General features: G+C 43.1%; 1 protein-coding gene across 3 annotated transcripts in view; it reads left to right on the top strand.

The window, feature by feature from the left end:
* LOC132578874 (protocadherin-11 X-linked-like) overlaps positions 1 to 25,904 on the top strand; it is a 1,063,113-nt gene that overhangs the window by 219,378 nt on the left and 817,831 nt on the right. For 2 of the 3 annotated variants that reach the window (XM_060248968.1, XM_060248967.1), the window contains 2 exons: positions 3,916 to 3,963; positions 10,995 to 13,481. In XM_060248968.1, coding sequence (XP_060104951.1) covers positions 3,916 to 3,963; positions 10,995 to 13,481 — 2,535 coding nt within the window. Of the gene's footprint in view, positions 1 to 3,915; positions 3,964 to 10,994; positions 13,482 to 20,610; positions 20,834 to 25,904 lie in introns of those variants that run through there. The other variant, XM_060248969.1, reaches the window with a different exon arrangement.

The following is a 25,904-nucleotide window of genomic DNA, read 5'->3' as shown; positions in this document are numbered from 1 at the left end:
CTCTGAGATAAAGGCAAGGGATAATTTGTGTGACTTGTTACTCTCTTTCACCCTGGCCTACTTCACATAGGGGTAATAAAACAGCACTGTGTACATTGCCCTGAGCTCCTTTGAAAGAAGAGTAAAATGTAAATATGAGAAATGGGATAGCAATCATGTAAGGTATGCATTAAGGGAACCAACTAGCACCTTTTCCTTGGGTACTGGAGTATTGTTGGTGGAAAGGGCATGGACTGCAGCAATCTGACAGAAGCTAAGAAGATGTGGGGCGGGATGGGAAACTTTCTGGGGGGGGGGGACCTTAAGGCATCTCTGTGAGTTCCATGACAGAAGAAAGGCAGAGTATGAATACAATAAAAATGGTGATGCTAATATTAAGTCATATGATGGTTGGTTTGTGTCAGAGTAAAGGTATCATGTCTAAGTGTACAGTGATCCTGAATAGCTCTTGGCAGCTCTAATTACAGGTCTTTCCTAGCATCATCTTGTCTTGCAGCGTTTTCTTGCCTTGAAGCATGGATGTGCCCTCATAGTCACAAAAATCCCCTGCTTCTGCTGTGCTTCATACATGGAGATACTATTTGTGAATTAGGGTTGCTAACTGCCATTTGGGAAATACCTGGATGTTTAGAGATAAAACCTGAGAAAAATGGGGTTTAGAGAGGGGAGGGACCCAAGTAGGATACGATGCTAAAGGGACCAAACTCCAAATCAGCCATTATCTCCATGTGAACTGATCTCTGTCAGCTGGACATCAATTGTAATCCCAGGAGATCTCCAGTCCCCACCTGAGGGTTAGCAACTTTAAGCATCATGCATTATCACATGGGAGATCATTTCATAGGCTTGCAGAGGACCTCTTTATGCTCTAGAACCACTGTGTACACAGTCAGTGGATTGGTGCATAGAACTTTAATGGCCTGATCCTTTGCATGCTTGTTGGGGGTAAAGTTCCACTGTATTCAATGGTATGTATTCCCAAGTTAAGTGTGGATTGGATTGTAGACTTATGAGACTGTTAGATATAACCCTGCACACTTCCTATGATACATTTAGGGTTGCCAGCCTGCAGGTCCTGGCAGGGGTTTCCCTGCTCTGGGGGGCTTCAGCAAGCTGCTGGCCACAGGGCCAGCGGGGGAAACTGACATGATGATGTCACTTGACATCATCATGCTGGGGGCATTGACAGTGATGCTCTGGTTTTGGGGCAAACTCTATCTTTTTGACACCAAAAAGCCTGTAGAGTTTTGCCCCAAAACCAGAGCATCACCTCCAAGGTTGCTGGCATGATGATGTCCCTTCCGAGTGATATCATTGTTTTGGACCCACACCTGGAATGCCCCCTCAATTCCCCGCATTGTGACAGAGGGGACCTAGCCACCCTAGGTACATTAAACACTTAGACAATGTACTGTGGTGCATTGGCTCTGATCAGTAGTCTGTGTCTGTACTCTCTGGACTAATATTGGAAGGCATACAACAAGAAACATCACTCAGCATGTATGCAGTTGACTAAGGCACAAGGCTAGTCTCAAGGGGCGTTTTCGCACTCACCTTCAGCTGGCGCGACCCCCTTCTTCACCGCACAGGATCTGCGCGGATTTCGCACTAAACGCCGCGGAGCAGCCGGAAGAGCCGGAAACTCCCGGCGCAAAAGCAGCGCAAACGGAAACTGCTTTTTGGCGGTTTCCGTTTGCGCCACAAAAGCGCCGAGAGTTTCCGGCTCTTCTGGCTGCTCCGCGGCGTTTAGTGCGAAATCCGCGCAGATCCTGCGCGGTGAAGAGGGGGGTCGCGCTGGCTGAAGGTGAGTGCGAAAACGCCCAAGGAGGCAAAATTCTATACTCACAAACATTCATTTGCATTGCATAAACTATTCTTGATTTTTAAACTCCTTTCTCAGTCATATATCAACATGTTTATTTTTTGTGTATTGTATTTACTGTTGTATCATGAGCCTTTCAGTAGAGATTGTTTGACCATTGAAGAAGGCCTATTTGCGCCAAAAGACATTGGGCCACAATAGTTCCCTTTTGTGTATACATCACATTTTTATGCTGTAATGAGGCTACAGTTGGGCCCATAAATGTTTTTAACCATTTGATAAAAAATACATGTATTTTTGTTAATATTTAGATGTCATATATAGTTTTAGGCAATTGGTCCTATATTGGTTCACTACTAACCCTTTTGGTTCTTGACTGTTAGATATAGCCCTAATGGAACTGTCCCCATTTAGCACAGGCTCAAGCCTGTTCCAATTGAGAATCGGGAGGCCTTCTGGCTTTCTTGGGTTTTACTTGTTTTATGTGCGCAATTTAAGTGTATGGTGTGGTCCATTGACTAATTTAAAACTGAGAGTTTGGCCCATAGATAGAAACCAGTTTCAGAACTTCAGCATCAAACTTACAGTGTTTAAAAAACATTTCTTCACACCATTGAAGCCTAATTCTGCCAGGCTGTGATACTTCTCTACTTGTGAGATTCATTGCAGGATATAAACCTCTGCACTTAATATTGAATTTTTTAAAAAACAAAATCATAAACTTGTGTAATTTCCTTTTTATAGTCAAAGCAATATTCTGCACTACATACTGCTATCAGTATTTTACGCAGTTTCTTCAACTAAAAATTGAATAAGCAATCCAATGTGTTAGGGCTGCGCTTACTTCAGTAATTCTGATCGTCCGTCAGATTCGATAGACCAATTACACTCTATTGACTTATCAGCTGGTAGCTTAAATCCCCAGGTGGTGCTTGATGTAACCGACCGTTTTAATTGCACTTCTCTTAAGTCAATGCAGCAATTTTTATCCAATTTTTAATGGAAGTATTGTTGTCCTGTGTTTGCAACAAGAGGACTTCAAGGTAGCTAGCAAAAGTTTATTGTGAATCAAAATAAAACCTCGAATTACATTTCAAAACCACAAAACAATGCAAAATGAAAGCTGCTGAGGCCAATTAAAGCAGGACAATAAAAGAGAAGTAAGTTGGCCCAGTTCACACACTGCAGACATACTAGAGATTGTCCATAAAGGGCTAAAACTTGTGTTCATATCAATGGCTTCAACAAACTCTGCTGTGACATCGAAATTTGGTCACCTTGAGAAACTGAGGTTAATTGCTTTCCCAGTAAAACAGACTTTTAACTAGGGAAATAAGCAACCCTTAATTTGGCTTCAATCTCAAATTGCTGTAGGAAGGGAAAGAGCATGCAAATCTAGAAATGAACCAGGTTCATACCAATCAAAGACGGATTTTTTTTTGCAAGATGAAAAAGTATCGCACAGATCCATATCAAGGCAACCTTATCAATCAAGTCTTACATAACATGTAAGAACTATCTGAAAAGATTAACGTTGACACCCTAAATGTTTGCTTTTCCTCTGAGCCTTGTCCTTTCCTGTTTTGTGTTGTCATAACTACTTGCACACTGTTACAATGAACAGTTTATACATGACTAAAACTCTTTGGATTTCTTCTGTGTTAATTGATCACTTATAACACTAAATCCAGAAGCATTAGTGAACTGAATGTGAGGGGTGGGGGGGGGAAGTGTGATCCATCAGACCAGTCCCCTAGCTGTGGTTCCATTGTCTGTCTGTTTGGATGTCCATGTTTAGTCCAGCATATATTACTCTCCAAGGTTATATTGTACATCAATATGTCGAGTCGCTCCAGCACCCTCAATACAAATGCTCATTACACTGAAGTTCTGTCAATCTTACGGTAGGATGTTGCTGAATATTGAAAGTCCAGACTTATGCCTCAGCATGGCTGTTTAGGAGTGAGGGAAAAATGACTTAGATGTTCCAAACTGAGCCAGTGAGATTGTGAGATATTTTTAAAATATCTGATTCATTGTAAAGAATCTAAAGAAATATTTTTCTCTCTCTCTTTCTCTCTTTTACATGACAGCCAAAAACAGCTCCCAAAAGGACCTTTGGATCAATTACAAATGAACAGGTAAATGTATAAAAGCTGGAGGAGGTTACCTGAAATAAATGTGTAGGGTCCCTTTTGATTTTTCATGTACAATATTTTGTCCAGATTTCAGGATTGTGAACTGGAATCTTGAATTTTGATTTTTTCCCCAAGGCAAAATGTTACATAATTGATAATATCCATCATGTTGTTGATATCCATAAGAGATCCGTATGTGAGTGTTTAATATCATGTCTCACTCCTTCCATGTTCTTTGATGTTGGGTTCTGGGTTTATCTGGATGACACATCATCTTGCTTAGCCAGTTATAAATGATCTGCAGCACGAATGCATGAAAGGCCTCTGCAAATAAGTCCTGTATTTAAGGTGATGCCACACGTGACATCCTGTGGTGTGTGATCAGAGGTTGACCCAAGTGGCTCATCTACACATGCAAAATATTCATTTGAAAGAGCTGTGACTCACTGGAGAGCACATATTTGGCTTTCAGAAAACCCCAGATCCAATCCCTGGTATCCACAATGGATCTTAGTTTATTGGGGGGATGCGACTCTACCTGAAACCTTGTAGAGTTGCTGGCACTCAAAGTAGGCAGTAGATGTCTCTGTTTATAGAAAATCCCAGGTTTGGCCCCTGGCATCTCCAATATGGAAGATCTCAAGTAACAGGTTTTGGAGAAGATCATTATTCACCCGTGATCCTGGAGAACCAACACTAAACAAAGTACAGCCTAACTTATAGACATTTAGATCATGCACTGTCCTGACTTCTTGCTTGTGCTTCTCTATAAAGCACAGTTAACACTAATGATATTCTTTTAAAAATACTGCTACTACTGTTTTATATTACACAGACTTTTAATAAGATAGCTTCCATTAGATTTAAAGCAGCACATTTTTTTAGTCCCTTTACTCTGAAGGACGGGAAGCTTATTATGTTAAATAGCTTAAGAGCAGCACCTGTCCATCTGCACCCCCCCCTCCCTGCTTTGGTTGCAAAACCATTGGGATTCTATATGTTGCTTATTCTCCCCAGATTGGCAGAAAAACCATAGCAGAAGTAGAGAAGGGGGAGCAAGCTTCCCTCACTTCTCTATTTGCACACAACTTGACAGATGTGCATTGATTATTCTGTCATTAGCTTCTGCAGCTACAACACACAGATTTTTAATTCATGCAAAAAAAGTACTCCATTTAGCTTTTCTTCAACAACCATACATGACAAGAGACAGTCTCCCCCCCCCCTCCCATTACAATACATACAATCTGATTTCAAAGAAAAAAAATAACTTCAATGCACTTGCTGTCACTGGAAAGGTTTAAAGGGGTCGTGGGATTCCAAGAACACTTGATGAAAATGCCTCATGCAGTTCTGTATGGAAACTTGAGACAGGTTAATGTCAGATGGGCAGTCTGCCGGATGCAGATTTGTAGCTAGGAGCACATTAGTCCAGAGCAGTTAGGTGACCCCCACTGTCCAGGATTAAGGTAATGCTGAGATCATGTATGCATATATTAATCACTTGAGAACATACACAACTCTTTTACACCAAGTCAGACTATTGATTCATCAGCTCTGTATTATCCACTGTGATGGGCAGCAGTTTTCTAGAATCTATGCCCTGAGGAGCTTGCTGTCTAGCTGTGCAATCCAAAATGGAATCATACCCTGTAAAATCCATTTGTTGATGGGCTTAGAAGGGTGTATGTCTTAAGATTTCCCTGTAGATTTTCATAGCCAGGCATGCAACAAGGGGCAGCAGTCTCAAGGGAAAGGATGAGTGACTGTGAATGCAATTTCTCATAGGTTTAGTTTCTTTCAGGGGGAAAGAACCTAAAGAGTTGCAAGCATATGTCCAAATGTCTGATTGAAACCTAGCTGAATGAAGGCTGCCTGGTATGGAGAGGTGCTTACGTTCCCAGGGTCACCAGTTGGATTGTCTGATCTCTGGCACAGACTTCCTGGGAGGCAAAGTTTACTCTCTCAAGGTCAGGATCAGAGGCTCTGTGCTGCAGATTGTTATGCACAGATTGCTTAAAACATGGAACTGTCTCCATGCAGTTTTAGAGCATTCATCATGAGGCTCACATAGATCAAGAGGGCAGGCTCCACAGGGTGAATACTTGCTACGCTTCCAGACTGGCAAAGAGCCCTCTGTCCCCAGTGATTCTGGAATCCAAGCTTTGAAGGGACAGCCAAGAAGGATGGTGGCCATCTGAAAGAATTTTTTTTGTGTAGCCTCTCCTCCCTATTTACAGGGTTGTAAAGACCTGCAGATGATACTTGAAGACTTCCAAACTCCTAGATCCACCTTGCATGCATTAGCTTAGGGCCCCTGTTCCAGGGAAAAAAAAATCCAATAGTGTGCCCATATGTTATTGATCTAGGTATGAAATACATACATGAAGCTTCCTTATACTGAATCAGACCATTGGTCCATCAAGGTCAGTACTGTCCACTCAGACTGGCAGTGGCCATCCAGGGTCTCAGGCAGAGGTCTTTCACATCACCTACTGCCTCATCCTTTTTAACTGCAAATGCCAGGGGTTGATCCTGGAACCTTCCATATGCCAAGCAGATGCTCTACCACTGAGCCACAGCCCCACCCCTCAATGCATGAAGTGCATTGTTGCATATGCTGTGTTAGCAATAGCTAATAGGAACTGTTGTGGAACCCACTCAGTCTGTGTCCATGTTGACTGTTCCAGTCCTAGATTTAAGCCTAGGGATCCCTGTTGATTAACTCAGTTTCTGGATACCTGTCATTGTTCTTTGCACACACCACGCAACAGTGAGAAGATGCCTTTTCAGCACATAAGAAACTGCCCTTGCTTCCCCATAAGTAACCACTCCATCTTCTACTCCCAAACACACACTGTGATTGGGAGTAGAGCAGAGGGGCACCAGGCAGAGGACATGTGGTCATTTTCACCTGTGAGGTTTATATTAAACAGGAAAAGGTGGTCCCCTGTGCAAGCACCAAGTCGTTACTGACCCATGGGGTGACATCACATCACAACATTTTCTTGGCAGACTTTTTACAGGGTGGTTTGCCGTTGCCTTCCCCAGTCATCTACACTTTACCCCCAGCAAGCTGGGTACTCATTTTACTGACTTTGGAAGGATGGAAGGCTGAGTCATCCTTGAGCTGGCTACCTGAACCCAGCTTCTGCTGGGCTCGAGCTCAGGTCATGAGCAGAGCTTGGATTGCAGTACTGCAATTTACCGCTCTGTGCCATAAGGAGTTTATCTCATGCTATTTGTGCCAGTGTGTAACCATTTTTAATACGCAGGAAAATTGGGAGGGAGGCATTTGTAAATTAGTGTGCATTCTTTCCAATGTAGGTCTTGTGTTTTCACTGCACACTGCATTGAGCCCAAGATGCATTCAGGTGCACATGTGAAAATGCCCTTATAATATTTCAGTTGGAATGGAGTCCCCACGCAACAGCCCCAGCACCTTACACTTTAGCTTCCTCTGACCTGGGTTGCAGCTGCACATACCAGCACCTGCTGGTGATCTTGAAAAGCAAATGGGAAATTGGATGCCCCTTATTAGTTTGTTGTCCAGCTTCTATTTTTCACCCCCATCCTCAATGCTCTGCATTTATTACTCCCGTCCTCGCTTCTGGTGAAGTAGGGCTGGCACTGTTCCCTTTGGTGCCTGTCAGCACCATTTCCCATCACTCAGAGAGATTGCTATTGATGAATACTAATCACTTCTTCCTCCTTAGGGGATGTATTTGCTGCTGCTTTCTCTTTTTCCTCCCCCCTTTTAACCCCCCTCTGCATTCCCAGGCTTGGGTGCCCAAAGAGATACTATCTCACAAGAATCAGATCTGATTCCCCCATAGCAGTATTCAAACAGTCTTGCATGCCCTGTGCAGAGAAAGATGTGCATTGTGGTGTCTGTCTCCATGCCCACGCATCTATTTTGCTATAACAGGGGCATGCCATGTTCAACAAAACCTATTTCAGGATCCTTATTATTCAGTGTGCAAATGTAATGGTTGCATTATTTTTAACACTCAGAATCTAATTTTCACTGCAGCCATGAAATGGGTTATGATGAAAAGAGAAACACTGAATTGCCTTGATCTTGATTTGTATGTAATAATCGGTTGCAATGTGACCATTTCTGAGTTAGACCATAAATTTAAAGGCACAGGATTTAAATGTTGTGCAGTATAAGACTCTGCTCTTGTCTGGTTTTTTTTGGTGGGTTTTTTTGGCCATTCGTCTTATTCCCACAGCACACAAAAGAGGCAGATACATGATAAGGGAGAATGATCCATGATGGGGGAAGCTGTGATAAACCTGACACAGAGCTAGAAATTCATGCAAGTGCAGTTCATAATGTGCAAAGCTGCTGGAATGCTTGGGACTTGCATGCTGGTGTGAAAGCTCCATGATCAGATGCCCCACAGGATTCAAAATCCAGCATATCGCTGTGGCTGGCTGAGCCAGATTGTGGCTAGAGTGGGAGTTGACTTTTCCCCCTGCAGCCTTTTCCTGATTCAAATTGACCTCTCTTGGAGTGAGTGCTTTCTTTGGAAAATGAAGACATGTGAGTGCTAGCATAAGTACACGCATATTTTTTTATATGAAGCAAACAGCCACAAGAGGGGGCAATTTAAATCAGGGAAATGGCAAGGGGGAGGCAGAAAAGGTATTCTTTCCCGTTTGGGAGGCTGTGTGATTTAGTGGTAAAGCATCTGCTTTGCATGCAGAAGGCCTTAGGTTCAGTTTTCGGAATCCTTAGTGAAAAGGATCAGGTAATGTGAAACCCTAGACAAGGCTAGCTTCTGCCCCCACCCCCTGCACTGATAACATCACAGAGTCACATGAGGAGCACTCAGTTTGGTGCCCCCAGAAGGCTGGTGCCTTAGGCAATTGCCTGATTTGCCTAGTGGCAGAGCTGGCCCTGTGTGAAACACCTCCACAAGACACTGTCCAGTAGCTGTTGCCAATCAGAATAGATGATACTGACCTTGACAGACTTTGAATGGCCTGATTCAGTATAAGGCAGCTTCATGTGCTGATCGCCACAGCCCAGATCTGATTCACCCTCCTTCAGTACACCAGGCACTGCTATTAGCATTTTAAAAAGAGAGAGTAACTGATGATGCTTCTCTTCCTGTCCTATCTAGCTTCGTTCTTGCAGCATCTGGGTGTACTTGCAGAGCAGGACCATGTAAGGAATATTTAAAATGTGGGTGGGGGGTGTTGTGCTGTGACTACTGCTTTCAGGCAAGGGAAGAGATGCTTGTGAGGAAGTGCAGGGATCCCATTATGAAGTCCTTCTGCTGCACACCTGCAACATAAGGAGGCAAAGCTTTTAGATGAGATATTGTAGCTTTCTGCCCTGGCATCTTGACTGGTCTCACACAGAGGCCATCATGCAGACAGTAAATTGTTTTCTAAATGGCACAGCTTTTCTTCCTTGTAAGAGGATCCCAGTGTTTAATTTAGGGGGGTGGGGGGTGGAATGGAACACAGCCCCTCTATTATTTCTCTCCTCTCCCAGTAATGATCTTAAAGCTATTTCACACTTTACATTGCTTCACAGGCCAGCTGGCATTTGCTGTGCTAAACATATAAAGTGTGAAGGGGGAGATGTTCATCTCCAAACACTCTGGAACCCCCAGTAGAAATGCTCAGTGGAGCTGCATTGGCTGACATTTAACTCTCTTGAAAACTTCCTACAGTCTTAGGAAGGAGATATACACAACATGTAGTGGTCCCATAATACCATTTGCAGATGGGTTTTAATTTTATATAGTGTAACCATTGGGGCTTTGGTTTAAAGGGAAGATCAGCACATGGGGAGAGGGCTTCTAGTCTTTCCCCACTGGACTGTTTTTCAATCAACAAATGACTCAGACACCCCTAATTTGTTTCCCTGTAGGCATAAAGTGTCAATTTTCAGAGGGTAAATAGTCCCAGCAGCTGCATTGTCAAAAGAATCACAGTACTACTTGGAACATAAAGTCCCATTTGCAGTACACAGTGGGGACGGGGGAGTCTTGTAAGTCTCCCACAAGATGAGAGCAATTTTGTTGATAGGCAACAGCCAAAATGGTTACACTTATATAATTCAAGATAGTTGAGGTAGTATACAAACTCTAGTTTTCTCATTATATCTGAAGTATTTCTGTCCATTAGCATTTTTTTTTTTTGCGAGGGGCAAAATCTGTAGTCATTTCTGCCACCCAGCCAAACCAGTATCTGCCAACTTTCACCTTTGTAAATGTTAAGCCATTGGGAATTCTGAGATAAAAGTTCCTTCGAACTTCCTTCTCAGTTGAAACACACAACACTAGCCTCCTCTTTGAATACAGTTTAAGAACAATTGATAGCATCATAATGATAATTGGAACCCAAAGGTAATTGGTTTAGTTTGCAGGGCTTTTTTTGTAGCAGGAACTCCTTTGCACATTAGGCCACACACCCCTGATGTAGCCAGTCCTCTTGGAGCTTACAGTCAGCCCTGTAGTAAAAGCCCTGTAATCTCTTGGAAGATTGGCTACACCAGGGGTGTGTGGCCCAATATGCAAAGGAGTTCCTGCTACAAAAAAAAGCCCTGAGTTTGAAGAAGTCTAAAACTGTTCTGTTTAATAGCTGAACTCAAACTTGCTCAGAAGTAAAAGCTATTGATTTCAATAGGGTTCACTTCCAAGTCAGTATATACTTGGAATTATATCCTTGGGACTTGTTGGTGATAGCATAGAGTAGCCCCCATCCTGGTCTCCATTCTGCTTAGTAACCTTGGGCCTAATGCCGGTCACACACACTCAATCTGATCTGCCTCTCATGATGGCTGTGAGGATAACACTAAGGAGGGGGGAATAGTATAAGCCATTTTACGTTCCCATTGGAGATATGTGAGGTGTAAATGAAGTAAATCGTCAAACAAAATATCCACCCATAAATGTCCAGATGAGCCAGAAATGGAAAGATCCACCTAGTTATTACACAGAAAATCCATGTGTGTCCACTGTATACAAGATACCTTTAATAATATATTATCTTTCTTCCTTTCTGGCTTCTAGGGTCAAAATGTTTTTGGACTTGACATTATTGAGACACCTGAGGGAGACAAGTGGCCCCAGCTGATAGTCCAGCAGATTCTCGACAGGGAACAAAAGGACACCTATGTGATGAAGATTAAGGTGGAGGATGGTGGAAACCCAGCAAGGTCCAGCACTGCCATCCTCCAAGTCACAGTCACCGATGTAAATGATAACCGCCCAGTGTTCAAGGAGAACGATATTGAAGTCAGCGTTCCTGAGAATGCCCCTGTCGGTACGTCTGTTTCTCAGCTCCATGCTACTGATGCTGACCTGGGATCAAATGCCCAGATCCACTTTTATTTCAGCAGCCAGATCTCCAATTTGGCCAAAAGACTTTTTGCCATTGATAACACCACAGGTCTTATCACTATCAAGGAGCCGCTAGACCGGGAGGAATCTCCAGTGCACAAGTTAACAGTCTTGGCAAGTGATGGCAGTTCAACACCCTCACGAGCAACAGTGACGGTGAATGTCACTGACATTAATGACAATATCCCATCAATTGACACCAGGTACATTATCAATCCTGTGAATGGGACTGTGCTTTTGTCAGAGAAAGCTCCACTCAATACTAAAATTGCCCTGATTACAGTAATGGATAAGGATGCTGACCTCAACGGGAAAGTTACCTGTTTCACAGACCATGATGTGCCATTCAGGTTAAAGCCTGTGTTCGATAATCAGTTTCTGCTGGAGACAGCCACATTCCTAGACTATGAGGCCACACGGGAATATGCTATTAAAATAGTGGCTTCTGATTCAGGGAAACCACCATTGAACCAGTCTGCAATGCTCCTCATCAAAATCAAAGATGAGAATGACAATGCTCCAGTGTTCACCCAGCCCATTATTGGACTCTCTATCCCTGAGAACAATGCTCCTGGAACCCAGCTGACCAAGATAAGTGCTACAGATGCAGACAGCGGTCGTAATGCTGAGATCAGTTACATGTTGGGCTTGGATGCACCCCCCATTTTTAATCTGGATCGTCGTACCGGCATTCTGACTGCAGTGAGAAAGCTGGATAGGGAAAAACAGGACAGGTATTCATTCACCGTGCTGGCAAAAGATAATGGCATGCCACCCTTGCAGACCAATGCCACTGTGACAGTTTCAGTCTTAGACCAAAATGACAACAGCCCTGCTTTCACACACAACGAGTATAATTTCTATGTACCAGAGAATCTACCAATGTATGGCACGGTTGGACTCATCACTGTGACAGATGCAGACTCAGGGGAGAATGCTGCAGTGACCTTGTCTATATTAAATGGCAAAGATAATTTCATTATTGATCCTCTCACTGGAGTCATAAGACCTAATATTACCTTTGACAGAGAGCAGCAAGGGTCTTACACTTTTCAGGTGAAGGCTGTGGATGGAGGAAGGTTACAGCGTTCATCAACTGCCAAAGTTACCATCAATGTTGTTGACGTTAATGACAACAGACCTGTTTTTGTCATCCCTTCATCTAACTATTCCTACGATTTAGTTCCAATGTCCACTAGCCCAGGCTCTGTAGTGACTAAAGTGTTTGCCATTGACAACGATACGGGGATGAATGCAGAACTTCGTTACAGCATTATTGGTGGGAACTCAAGGGGCTTGTTTATGATTGACCAGTTGACAGGCAATGTTACTTTGAAAGAGAAAGTCATTTCATCAGATCATGGATTACACAGGCTGGTTATCAAAGTCAATGATCTGGGACAGCCTGAGTCTCTATATACTATAGCCTTGGTGCATTTATTTGTGAATGAAACTGTCACCAATGGATCCTATATTCAAGAATTAGTACGCAGAAATATGGAAACACCAGTTGGCCAGAATGTTGGGGATGGTGAGATCACCCCCCAGACTAATGATTATGTCAAGATCATCATTGCTATCATTGCAGGTACCATGACGGTAATCCTAGTCATTTTTGTGACTGCTTTGGTACGGTGCCGTCAAACTCCCAGGCACAAAGTTGTCCAGAAAAGCAAGCAGAGCGGCGAGTGGGTTTCTCCAAACCAGGAGAACCGCCAGATCAAGAAAAAGAAGAAGAAGAAGAAACGCTCCCCGAAAAGTCTTCTTCTCAACTTTGTAACAATTGAAGAATCTAAACCTGATGATCCTGGCCATGAACACATCAATGGCACTTTGGACATTCCTGTAGAGTTAGAAGAACAGACTATGGGAAAATACAACTGGGCCACCACACCGACCACCTTTAAGCCTGACAGCCCAGATTTAGCAAAGCACTACAAGTCTGCCTCGCCGCAGCCCACCTTCCAAATTAAACCTGAGACTCCAGTGCCCCCGAAGAAGCACCATGTCATTCAGGAACTGCCTCTGGATAACACCTTTGTGGTGGGCTGTGATTCACTCTCTAAGTGCTCCTCCAGTAGCTCGGACCCTTACAGTGTCTCCGAATGCAGCTGTCAGGGAGGATTCAAGACTCCGGGCTCTATTCATACCAGACAGGTAATAACAAGTGTTTTTCCCCCTGCACCTCTTCCTTTGCTCTCCACTACCCCACCCCTTTTTCTTTAGCCTCATCCTTTCATTTTGCTGTTCCTCTAGATTAAAAACAAAATCCTGAATGTTCATGCTTGGCTGGAGCACTGAGAAGTAAACAGTTTGTGATTCATCAATACTAAAAGAACGAGAATGAGAATGAAGTGACTCTTGGCTGCAAGGAAATGTTGATTGCTGAACGAGTATATTAGGGGGTAATTCTTGTCTGCAGATGGCAGTGTGGCACTTCTCGCTTCATGGAGTCCATATAGCAGATTTGCAGAACAAAGAGAGGTTACTGGCCTGTCCTCCTAGCATCGCATGCTCGGGAATCTAAGTAATCTAGGCCAGGTGGAAAGCAATAAAGCTTTGTAGCATCTGATAAGTGGTTCTTAATGCTAATGGAGTCTGGAATTGCAGACTTCATTTGGTCAGAGCTATACCTCAAGGTCTCTGAGAAACAGGCAAGATTCTCGCCTCTCCCCTCCATCCTGCCCTTACAAGGGATAGCATGCCATTTTCCCAGGCTAGAAATATACCCTGCTATCTACATTCCTAAAAGCTGGGTGCTTGACACAATTGACAAAATAAAACAGCACTGAAGTTAATGGAGGAACAGACACACACACACACAGGGTATTGTGAGTACTGTCCAGCCTTTGCTGGTAAATGCACTGTAGATTGAGCCTTCTGTGTTGTTTGATCCAACATGAATAGAGAATGAATAAAGCTCAGCTGGAACGAATATCTAAAGCTGAAAATGCAATAATAAGACCATGTTTTGCTTTTTCAGTTGTGAAAGATAAGGGGGGGGCATGCCTCTAATATTGTGATTCTGGAGAGCTGTGTTACTGCAGTGGGATCACGGCATTAATGTTGGTGGTGGCATCTCTCAGTCTTTGAGTGATTCTTTTAATACTTCTAAAGGAGCCAGAACAAAGAATCTTGCTTTGAAGGAAGCAAAGTGTCACCTGTTACAGCCCCAAAGGCAAACACAGTTTCCATTCACTGGAGTAGATGGGTATCGTCTCCTGTTGGGTTGAGGTGTCTTGTCCCAGAGTGAAATGTTTGCTTTTTGCCAGTGCAACAGAGGTTCAAGAAGACTAAAAGTGCATCCTTCTTAACTTCTAGTATACCTTTTATGGGCATTGAAAGAAGAGTGTGGCTGTGTCAGCCAAGTCTAAAACACAGTTTAAGTAGTAACTAAGAAAATCCTTGTAAAAAATGACAGAGATACTGTGCACAAATGTGTTGTTTCAAGTTGACTGCTTTTGTCAGCCATCATGTTTGAGGAGAAACAAATGGGTATCATGGGTTTTTTTTAAAAAAAATGCAAGTACTTTAATGCTGTTCTTTCAAGAGTGCAGTCGTGCGGATAGGTTTTGATAGAAGTTATGGGGTGCAAGGAAATGTGTTATCTTCTATCTATCTAGGAAGCTTTGCACTTGGAGCCAAGTAGAACTTAAGAAATTCATGAAGAAGCTATAAAAGGTGTTCAGCTTCCCCCACCGTTAGCATACTAAGACCCACTCTAGACATGGCACAGAATGAGATAATAGACAGGTCAAGCTAGAAGAGATGGTGGGCAAACAGTAACAGATATTTCTAGTGATTTTTGAAAAGCATTTTCAGTCCCACAGAGCTCTAATTCAGATAGGGCCACATGGGGAAAGGAGAGAGGGCTAAACCCTTCCATCTCCACATGGTTTCTCTAATTAAATCCACCATTACCCTCACACTGTTGCTAGCCCTTTTATTTTATTTTTTAAAAAATGGCCCTCATAAGGACTAAAAAACAGTGTAGGGGACAGTTTTGATTAGTGAAATCTCATGGGGTGGGGATGGTTAAACTGACTCAGTGAAGCTTGAGTCTGAATAGCGGCACCACATGGCTGTAACTTAGCTTTAAAAGATGCTGAAATGATCATCTCATGGATCTCGCAGTATCTCATCTGTTTTAAGCCTTGGGCAGAAATGTTCTGAATGTAACATTTCATACCACAGATAACATGCTTTTAAATTGCTCTCTAGGTAAGGAGCTCGCTTTATGTAGTAGACGGGCATATTGAATAGAGAGGTTTATCGCAGTCCTCTCCCTGTAGTGCCAGCTTATCCATGCAGGAACTTTTGCTTATGCAGAGGAGCATAAGCAAACCTGCAGTCTAAAGTAGTAAAGTCCATAATACTGGCATCTGTGTCTACGTAACATAGACTCAATCAGTTCATGGTACAGTATGAGTCAGTAGATTACAGATGTGGGTCTCTCTTCTTTAAAAGGCACAAACTGAAATCACCCTCCCTTCAAGTGAAGAAAGAACTTTGTAGCATACCAAGGAGAGAGCCCCTTGGTCCTTGGTGTGCTTGTTTTTAGATGCAGTCAGGTGTTTTTTACCCGAGAGGAAATCCAAAAGTAGGAGCTTATAATCTAAAAAGGAACCATCTTGCAGCTTTGCCATCTCATTCAGCTTCATGTGTGGACCACCTCCATATAAGATTACTCCCTAGAGCTCACTTGGTTGGGATAGACAGAAGTGTTGCCTCCAGAATTTGGGGTGGCTTTGGGGGGGGATCTTCTCTGATTGGGTCCATCATGTTGCCACTTCCCTCTCATTCACAGTCGCTCTTTGAGCCTATTCTACACTGTCACCCTGAGAATGAGGAAAAAAATGATCAGCGGGAGCTATGCCTTTTTTGTGCCCTTTTCAAGGTACACTTTTCAAGGCCAGAGAACTCTAGGGCAGAGGTATCAAACGTGCGGCCCGGGGGCTCAATCAGGTCCTTGGAAGGTTCCTGTCAGGCCCCCGAGCAACTAGCAGTCATCTTCTTCCTTCTCCCCCTCTCTTGTTTCCTTCCACATAACAGCTTTCTTTGCAAGGCTTGCTCAATTGCACAGGTGCTACAGAGCAAATCCTCTATTTTCTTCATTGACTGAGCCTCCTTCCTTGGGGAGGAAGGGGGGAGAGGAAGAGCTTGCTTTGCCAGGCTCTCAATGCCACAGCAGAGCTATTAAGCTAAACCTTCTATCGGTTGAGGCTCTTTCCCCTCCTAGTCCTCTGGGGAAGGAAGGAAAAGCAGAGCTTCCTTTGCCCAGTTTCCTGGATCCCATGGGAGAAATACAAAGAAAGCACCTTTAGGAACGAGTACTAATGTTTTAAGCATATTTTATTTTAAGATTGTTTTTTTTTAAAAAAAAATTTTTAATTGTGTTCGTCTGTGTCCTTTATAAAGCTTATATTTCTGCTACTTAATCTTAAATAGGTACACACACAGCCCAGCCCGACATGGCTAGGCTCAACAAGGTCTCATTTACGTCCAATTCGGCCCTCATAACAAATGAGTTTGACATCCCTGCTCTAGGGGTAAGCAGACAGTGTACACAGTCTTGCATAAGTGGAAACATAAATGGGTCTGGCACAGTCCAGTTTGCTCCTGAACTTATACAACACATAGCCTTTTCCTTCCTGTGTTATAGTGTCCAGAAATTGTTTGCACAAGAGCTTGCATATATGGAAATGCAAGTTTGACTTAGCACCAGTGGTTACCGTAGTCCTTTCCCTTGAATTTCTGCTGACACAAGAGCTCTTGAGCAAGTGGAAATTTAGTGCTGGATCCAATCCAAAGGCAAGACCTGATGTTAATGAAAAGGCAGAAGAAGAAAAAAGTTTTATGTTTTACACAGGCCTTGTGTTGTGTGTGTTCACATATGGGAATGATGAATGGAAGTAGTAATTGATATTCCCTTGTAAACAAGCCATTGCAGAACAGACTCAAGAACATTCTGAATTATGTTTTCCTTTATGATGTGCTATAGATCAGCCTATCAGTCAGACAGGTGGCACCCAACAAGTAGATAACAGTTATCCTCAACCCATATCCCAACTATTTGCTGGCTTGTGGTGAGCTTGCAGGGCACGGCTAGACACTGTGTTAGAAACTCATAATTAGATCCTTAAACGGCAGACACAGGGTTTGTCTCTGTTTGTTATTTGTTGGACACCATGGCATTGCACATGCCTCTCTTTCTTCCCAGTGCCCTTCTCTGGCTATAAACTGGCCTTCTGGTTTCCCCCCAAAGGGAGAAATAACAATATATGGTCCTATTTACATCAGGAATAGGGAAATGGGTTGAAACAAAGGGCGTTTTCGCACAGGGCTTACCCCGGAGCGATGCCCCTCTTCACCGCGCAGCGTCTGCGCGGATTTCGCACCAACTGCTCCACAGAACCAGGAAGAGCCGCGAAGTGCCACGGCTTTTGCGTCGCAAATGTAAACCGCCAAAAACCAGTTTACATTTGTGACGCAAAAGCCGCGGCTCTTCGCGACTCTGCGGAGCAGTTGGTGCGAAATCCGCTCAGATGCTGCGCGGTGAAGAGCGACATCGCTCCGAGGTAAGCCCTGTGCGAAAACGCCCAAAATCTGCACATGATGATGAGGTCCTGTTCAAAGCATCCCCTCTCCTCAACCATGCACATGGCTACCATTTAGCAAAATCCAGTGAGAGATGCAGTGCAATCCCCAGTGCTTTATCTAGTTTAGGCATTGATGCATAAAATAGAAGGGGACTGTACAGTTCTTTGAAATCAATATTAGCACTATTTTATATCAATCTGTCTCTCTAGTATGGGTGTGCCACTCTTTTCCCTCATCATTTGTTTGTCTGCCATGTTGCTGCTGCCTGGTCTATGTGGGAAAACTGCATATGGAGAAGGTTTTGTGCACTTGTATAAAACAGTCAGTGTCAATAGCTATTACAGATGTTCACAGCTGTAGAACACTCTCCCACCTTTCCTGTTGCTTTGAGCACATAGATACCACCACTCACTCACCCTGAGAGACCAATCGATGGCAGCTTGCTGAGGACTAAGGTGCTGTAACTTGGAAATTGACTTTGAGTCCAGTACTTGCTGCTGGCTTGCCACCCAGATTTGCCAGCACCACAACTGATCATTAACTTGTGTCTCTTCTATAGTGAATTTTTCTTGGAGTCAGATTTTTTCCCCTGAAGTCAGTAAGGATAGGAAGTTTGAGGGAAGTTTGGGCAAAGATTGCTAAATACATGTTAGATTCGGGGGGGGGGGGGGTGTTCATTTGCTTGCTGGTTGTTGTTAAGAAAACAATGTCCCTTTGAAGTGGCATCTCTAAAGGACAATTTACACATGCAGTCCTCCTCCTGCTTAGCCTCCTACTTAGTGGACGTCACAGTTAACTGTGCTGCTACAATCCTGTACCCAGGGATGGTTGTGAGAGATTGTGTAGTAAGTCAAAACAGCCAATTTGCATGAGTGAACTGGGCCCTGGAGTTCTAATTTGTGCAGATCTTCATCTCTGTCTGGTTTACACTGGATGTTCCTTAGGATACTGCAACATACAGAATGCTGTTCTTGCTATAATCAGTATTGAAACACAAACTTCTGTGACTTTTGCTCCCACTGGTCCTCATTTCTGTAGTAATTTTGTCACACAGTCTGAAAAAAGTCTGTTTGGGGGCATTCTTTACTATTGTAGTTTATCATACAACCACCTTTATTAAGTCACTATGATAGGAGAAAGTTTTACCTTCATTCCTCTTTAGCTTCTGCTTATTTCTTCCTGTACTCCTTCTCTTCTAACATTGCTTTCTGTAGCTTTTTTTTTTTTAAACTGCTGAGGGATACCACTAGTCCACAGAGTCATTCTTAAAGTAAGGATCTCATTACACAACTCTAACCTTACTTGTGTCAGACATGTGATGTGACTGGCAGCAGGATACTCAGACACCCCCTACCCTAGCCATTTGTTTAGTCTCTAAAGAGATGCAAGGCAGGAGAGAGGGAAAGTTGAGGGCTCCTCTTGCCATGCTTACCTGCTGAGTAGGGCAGAAAGAATGTTTAAAGGTCAGTCCTCAGTCACATGTCTGACATGAGTTGAATTGGGTGCTTTCCCCCCAACCCCACTCCTATTAAGGCCCTAAGAGTGGAATACTGCCCAGAGTCTGGAGTGGGGATGTTGCTTGTCAAAATGTTACTGCACCTCCTCAACCGCAACAGACTTTGGCAAGGCTTCAAAGGATGGAGCAGAAATGCCTCAGGCAGATGATGTTTGTGAAGATTACACTTAGAATGACATTTTACAGATAGATAAAACTTTGAGCAGGCCATAGGGTTGCCAGGTCTGACTTGGGGAATATTTGGGGACTTTGAGGGTGGAGCCAGGAGATTTTGGGATGGAGCCAGGAGCAAGGTTGTGACAAGCACAATTGAACTCTGAAGGGAGTTCTGGCCATCACATTTAAAGGGATTGTGTTCCTCTTAAATGCCTTCATTTCATCGGAAATAATGGAGAATGGGGGCACCTTCTTTTGGGGCTCATAGAATTGGACCCCCTGATCCAATCTTTTTTTAAACTTGGGGGCTTTTTTGAGAAGAGGCATCAGATGCTATGCTGAAAATTTGATGCCTCTATCTAAAAAAACAGCCCCCCCCCCCGGTCCAGATACTCACAGATTGATTATCTTACCCTATGGGGACCAGTTTTCATAGGATATAATGGAGTACTCAGTGAACATCCCCCCCCCCCAACTTTCTGATAACCTTGAAGCGGGGGGAAGGGCCTCTAAACCAGGGGATGCCCTGCTTCCAACTGGGGATTGGCAACCCTAGCTGGCCATAATTATTGTGATGGGGCCTGATGAGACTGCAGTTATTCTCTATGGGCACGTCTACACAGCAAACCTATGTTGCTTTTAAACCAGCGTACCTGTCATAATTGCTGCAGTAATTTCTGGGAAATGTAGGATGCTGAGGGTGTCAAACTCCTTTTTAATACATTACCTAGAAGATTACCATTAACACTGTTTACTTGTCTACTAGTAAAAAAAATACCCTTCAGTAGGGCAGTTTGGGTGGGTCAGTATGCTGCTGCGGGGGAAGCCTAAGAAAATCTTATAACTGTAGCATGCCATGGCTATTTTTTGCCCTCCTGAAATCTGAACTGCCCAGGTGTCCAAGTTGGCTTTCCCCGGCAATATTAACTTTAAAACAAACAAAAAATATATATATTGTGGGAGATGGGATGATGAAGGCAAGGGCTTTTCTCATGCTGTTTCTCTGTTTGCCAGCTCTGAACGTCTTCGCATCAGCTGTTAAGTACTGAAGTCGTACACAATGATGTTAAGCCAGCAAACATGAAAATATGGAAATAGCACGAGAAAGCCCTTTGTCCTCTCTCCCTGATTGCCGGAAGAATTTTATCGTCTGATCTCCAGAGGGGTTTTCGAATGGCGGTGAACTGTTCAAGCTGCCCTACTGAAAGGTATCCAGGGCGAGAACATTACAAAGAAAGATGACAAAGAGAGACTTTTAGTACATTGTGCTATAGCTGTTCTTTAATGTAGTTTTGCTAAGACGGAATAAGTGATATTAACCATCACTCGGTGGGAATGGTGGTAACTATAAATCTTTTAATCTCTTAAGTTGCTAGTAACCACTTTGTCCTTCATGGACTTGTGCCCTTATTTATTTATGTTCAAACATCTGTTATCCTCCCCTTTGTCAATACTGAAAAAGGAGCAATAACTTTTATGCATACACATTAAAAACAAACAAAAACACAAATGCAAAGTTCTTTATACTCTCTGCATTTTTTTTTTCAATAGAACACATCACCTCTTGTGTTCCACAATAAGAAATCACTGTTATTTTTAGCTATTTCTGTAAGGCAGAGATGCCATTGTAAAGGGTAGCTAGATCAGGCAATTATTCTGTGGTTTCTTGATCTGAAAGTGATGGTATGGCTCGGGACACACACTTAGTGGGCTGGCGATCCTCTTTACATCCTTACATGATAGTTACACTTATTATTTCCACCCTGTAATTGTGTAATGTGCAGAGCAGCTGTTTCATATAAAGGCTGTATACGCAGAGGCTCAGTTCACATGCTTTTTGCCCCTGCCAAAAGAGAGAGAAAGAGAGGGGTGGGGGTGGGAAGGAGATTGCACAGGTCAGTCTTAGGTGGAACACGCAACTCTCATGTTATGTCTATGCAGGTGGGGGGAAATGTCTTAATCTGCTAATGGTGATTATCTCCAGCCCCCTAAATGTGTGCATCAGGTCAGAAGAAGAACTTGGCTCCTGTTTTCATATCCATATATCATGTATTTGTAGCAGTCTTCTGTCTTTAATTTTACTGAAAGCAGTTCTTTAAGCTTTTGGGGTACATGGTTCATTATATTACATTGTTTAGTAATTTTATGAACACCTGCAGAGGCACAATTTGCATTTTCCCCCTCAATTCGTATACAAAATGCCTTGCATTTAGTGTGATAAACTGACAGATATATTTTTTAAAAATGACTATGAGTAGTGCAAATTGCAGTAACTGCTGTCCGGCATTAAAATGGCTGCCTTTTTAGACAACTTGGCAAAATCACTTAATTTTCTGTTAACATGAGATGTACTGTTTTCATTCTCCTTTGTTGCTTTCCATGTATTTTAAATGTATTATGTCTATCACGGTTGCATTTAATGTGTTTTGTTTGGGCAATCCTTTGGGCAATTGCGCATAAAAGAATGTACCTGTTGTGTAACAGTATTAGTGCTGAGTGCCCAATGCGATGGGTGCAGTCCTCATGGAACTCTGCCAGTGTGTGGCCTATTAAAAAGTAAGAGGGCTCCACCAGGACACAGAAATGTTTCTGTTCTTTCCAAAGTGCTCTATTAGGCCATGTTCCTACTGGATTGTGCTCACTACTTTCTTCAAGAGCAAAAGCAAACAAACAAAAGAAATATTGAAGAAATATGGATTTATGTTCATCATTATACAAATGCTAGTATAAAGTTAGGCTGCTGGGGGAACAAGAGCGGCATCTAAGCTTCTCTTTATGCCTGCACAAGGAACTCCACACCCTGAACTCTTTTGCACATTAGGTTATGTGTGTCAGAAAATCAGATGAGCAGGTAGCAGGAGTTTCTGCTATTTGTCTCATATTGTCTCATTCAAAAAGAGATGCCTAAGCACATGCCGAAGCTCCATGCTCACCAGGAGCTCAGATTGATTTTGTTTTCCAGTGGGGGCAGTGCTTAACAAAAGTTAAATGTATGTCACAAACACATCTCTTTCTTACCATATCTTGGGTTCAGTATAGCCTTTGTTAAGCACCTTTAAATCTCACTGATTTCTGCAGGAAAGTTCAGAACTAATGGAAGACATGTGGACAAATTTCCTACATGTTTTTTTTTTTTTAAAATAAGTGCAGTAACATTGGTGAAACCATGACCCTGGAAGGTGGGGGGGATGTTACCTGCTTCCAGAACCTTGGTTTCACTCAAGCCACTTTCTGCTACATATGTTACTACTTGCAGCAAGTGGCAGCTGCAAGGTGTGTGAAATTTACAGTCCAATTGTTAAGCAAAGTGACACCCTATGAACTCCACAGACTTTGAATTTAGAAGAGTGTCACTCTGCTTAGGATGGCACTGTTGGATCAGGAAACTTGTGCCAGGAAGAGGGGTTAGTATCTTCCCAGGAACACAACTCTGACCCAGTCCCCCCCTCACTTGCTTTAATTGAAATGACACATCTGATCACAGATTTCCTGTCATCAGTCCATTTCCTGTGTTTTGTTTTGTTGTCAAAAATCAGCAGGACATGAAACTGCTTGATGTAGGCTGTGTTGTGCCCATTGTAACAAGCAAAAGATCTTCCTCTAGTGAAATGAATATGAAAGTCATGGAGGGTACATGAATTCCATATGTGCATTGGAGTTCTTGATCATGGAAGTAGCATGGGATGTGGGTGGGGGAAATCTTTGCATATTTTAAAGCCTCCTCTGCACAGTACGCTTAAATTTTAATGGGAAGTTTTTAAAAGCTATCGAGGGTCCATCAGCCAGGCTTCAGGATTAAAACTTTCACATGCTGTTGTATATCTGATGTAACTGTACTTCAAGCGGGCTTGCTGTGGTCCCAGTTTCTCACCTGTCAAACCTGCAGATTGTCAACAAGGACTTTTGCCTAAAGTTCCCATCACATGTTTGCTGTCTGGCTCTTTTGAAGGGAATTGCTTATTTGGCTCTCTCTGATCTGTAAAGTATAATAAATCCTATTTATAATGGTGTATTGCAATTTTACCATATTGTCCTATACATTTTCAGGTATGGCTCTTGTATCGCGGGGGTGATGGTATTTAATTTCATGCAAAAAATAGCTTCCCCCTCTGCTCTCCCCACCAAAATAATAACATTTGTCTTTAACTAATGTCTTCTTTTTTCATGTTCTGTCTTCCTTTTGCCACATTGATCATTGCCAGAATATTTAATGGTTGTAAGAACACACAATACATGTTTTGGGCAGTGCGTGTGTGGAATGCAGGATTCTTAAATACCCTGAGTCAAATGATCTGTTTTTATTTATTCATTGTATCCCTAGGCTACCTTTCAAGCATATCAAAGAAATATATGGTGGAAAAATACATAGAAAAAAAATCCCAAAATCAGCCGTCTAACAGTTAATAACACAGTGATAGCAATAAAAAAGCAAGTGCCAGGAAAAAGCAACTTCAAAGGTTATTCTAGACAAAAAAAAAAGGTTTTCAGATATCTCTGAAATATCTATGACTAAGACAAGGTGGATTTCATTCAAGGAAGAGTGTATGCCATATTTTTGTGGCAGCCACCTAGAAGGTCCCATACAAGCTTAACTTTGTAATGAGGCAGAGAGAAGATACCCTCAGGTGCTGGAATTTGGGAGGTGTGACATTCTTTGATGCCACTACTCCCTATCACACCTCAGTGTGGTGTAGTGGTTAAGACTGGCTGACTCTGATCTGGAGAACCAAACTTGATTCCACACTGCTCCTTCACATGAAGCCTGCTGGGTGACTTTGTGCCAGTCATGGTTCTCTCAGACCTCTCTCAGCACCCCCTACCTCAGAAGGTGATTATTGTGAGAGAAAGGAATGGAAGGTGATTGTAAGCCACTTTGAGACTCCTCAGAGTAGTGAAAAGCAGGGTTAAAAAAATCTAATTCCTCCTCTTCCTCCAACTCTTACCTTGATTTAGGAGCTATGATAACAAACCATCCTTTCCTCCTCACTCACCCACAGCACAGTAAACTTCACATGCTCAATGGGACTTCCTGAACGGAGTTCAGTGAGTCCTGTTGGGCATACACAGCTTGCAGATTAAAGATGCTTGGAGGAACAAAGAAGATGGTTCTGGAGGTGGCTGGTGGCCAGAGAACACAATCTGAGGTTATCACTAGATGTTGAGCCATTAATTACTCGGCTGTGTGTGTCAGCCAAATAGGATCCCTGCAGAATGGAATTCAGAGCAGGGCCATTCCTTACAGACTTGTATTCCCAAAGATGGTCAACTATGGAATACACAGTGGGGCTAGTGAGGCCTCAGGTGATCCAGAGACTAGGAAGATAGGTTGAGATAAAGGCTATAGCACAGAAAGGAAGTTGCAGTAAGAACTCTGTTTCTTATGACTGAAGCGCCTGATGGACTTGGGCAGACGAGGGAACCACCCTAGGTGCAGAAAACACCAAACAGGAGTATGTATCCTGGAACTACAGAAGGGTATCAGCTCTTTCTCAGAGCTGACAACTTGGTCAGTCTGAGGGTGCACAAGCCTTAGAGGTATGTAAAAGGCAATGGTGCCTAGATTTTGGCTTAAGTTCTGCAGTTCCCTGCTCAAACCAGTGGTGGCAATTTATGCATAGAGTCCTCACAGTGGCTGACAACACAGTGGAGATGACTCCACTATGGAATTGATGTGGAAGAGAATGGAGCTTGGTCATCTGGTTTACAGATTCACTTATAGGAGGTGCAGTCCTGGAGAAAGCCGCACTGTGAATCTGTAAGCCCTGGAACTAGAATTGAAGCCAGAGAGTTCTGAGAGAGCTGTGATTGGCACAAAATCACCCAGCAGGCTTCATGTGGAGGAGTAGTGTGGAATCAAACCCAGTTTTCCAGATTAGAGTCTGCCACTCTTAACCACTACACTATGCCATGCTGAACCACTTGGAAAGTGAATAGAAACAATCCACTCAAAGCTCCACTGGGCTGGGATGATGGGATGAAGAGGAAGAAGTGGAGGAGGAATTGGATTTATACCCTGCCCTTCACTACTTGAAGGGGTCTCAGAGTGGCTTACAATCTCCTTTCCCTTCCCCTCCTCACAACAGACACCCTGTGATGTAGGTGGGACTGAAAGAGCTCTCCCAGAACTGCTCTTGAGCGAAACAGCTTTGAAAGAATTTATGGCTGACCCAAAGTCACATCAGCAGGTGTATGCAGAGGAATGGGGGATCAAACCTGGTTCTCTCTTCAGTGTGGCTTTCTCCTGGACAGCACCTCCTGTAAGTGAATCTGTAAGCCCCAAAACTAGAATTGATGCCAGATTGATTTTT

The sequence above is a fragment of the Heteronotia binoei genome, chromosome 11, assembly GCF_032191835.1.
Source record: "Heteronotia binoei isolate CCM8104 ecotype False Entrance Well chromosome 11, APGP_CSIRO_Hbin_v1, whole genome shotgun sequence".
Classification (NCBI taxonomy): domain Eukaryota; kingdom Metazoa; phylum Chordata; class Lepidosauria; order Squamata; family Gekkonidae; genus Heteronotia; species Heteronotia binoei.
The sequence above is the reverse complement of the archived record's forward strand: the minus strand, read 5'-3'. Positions and strand labels throughout refer to the sequence as shown.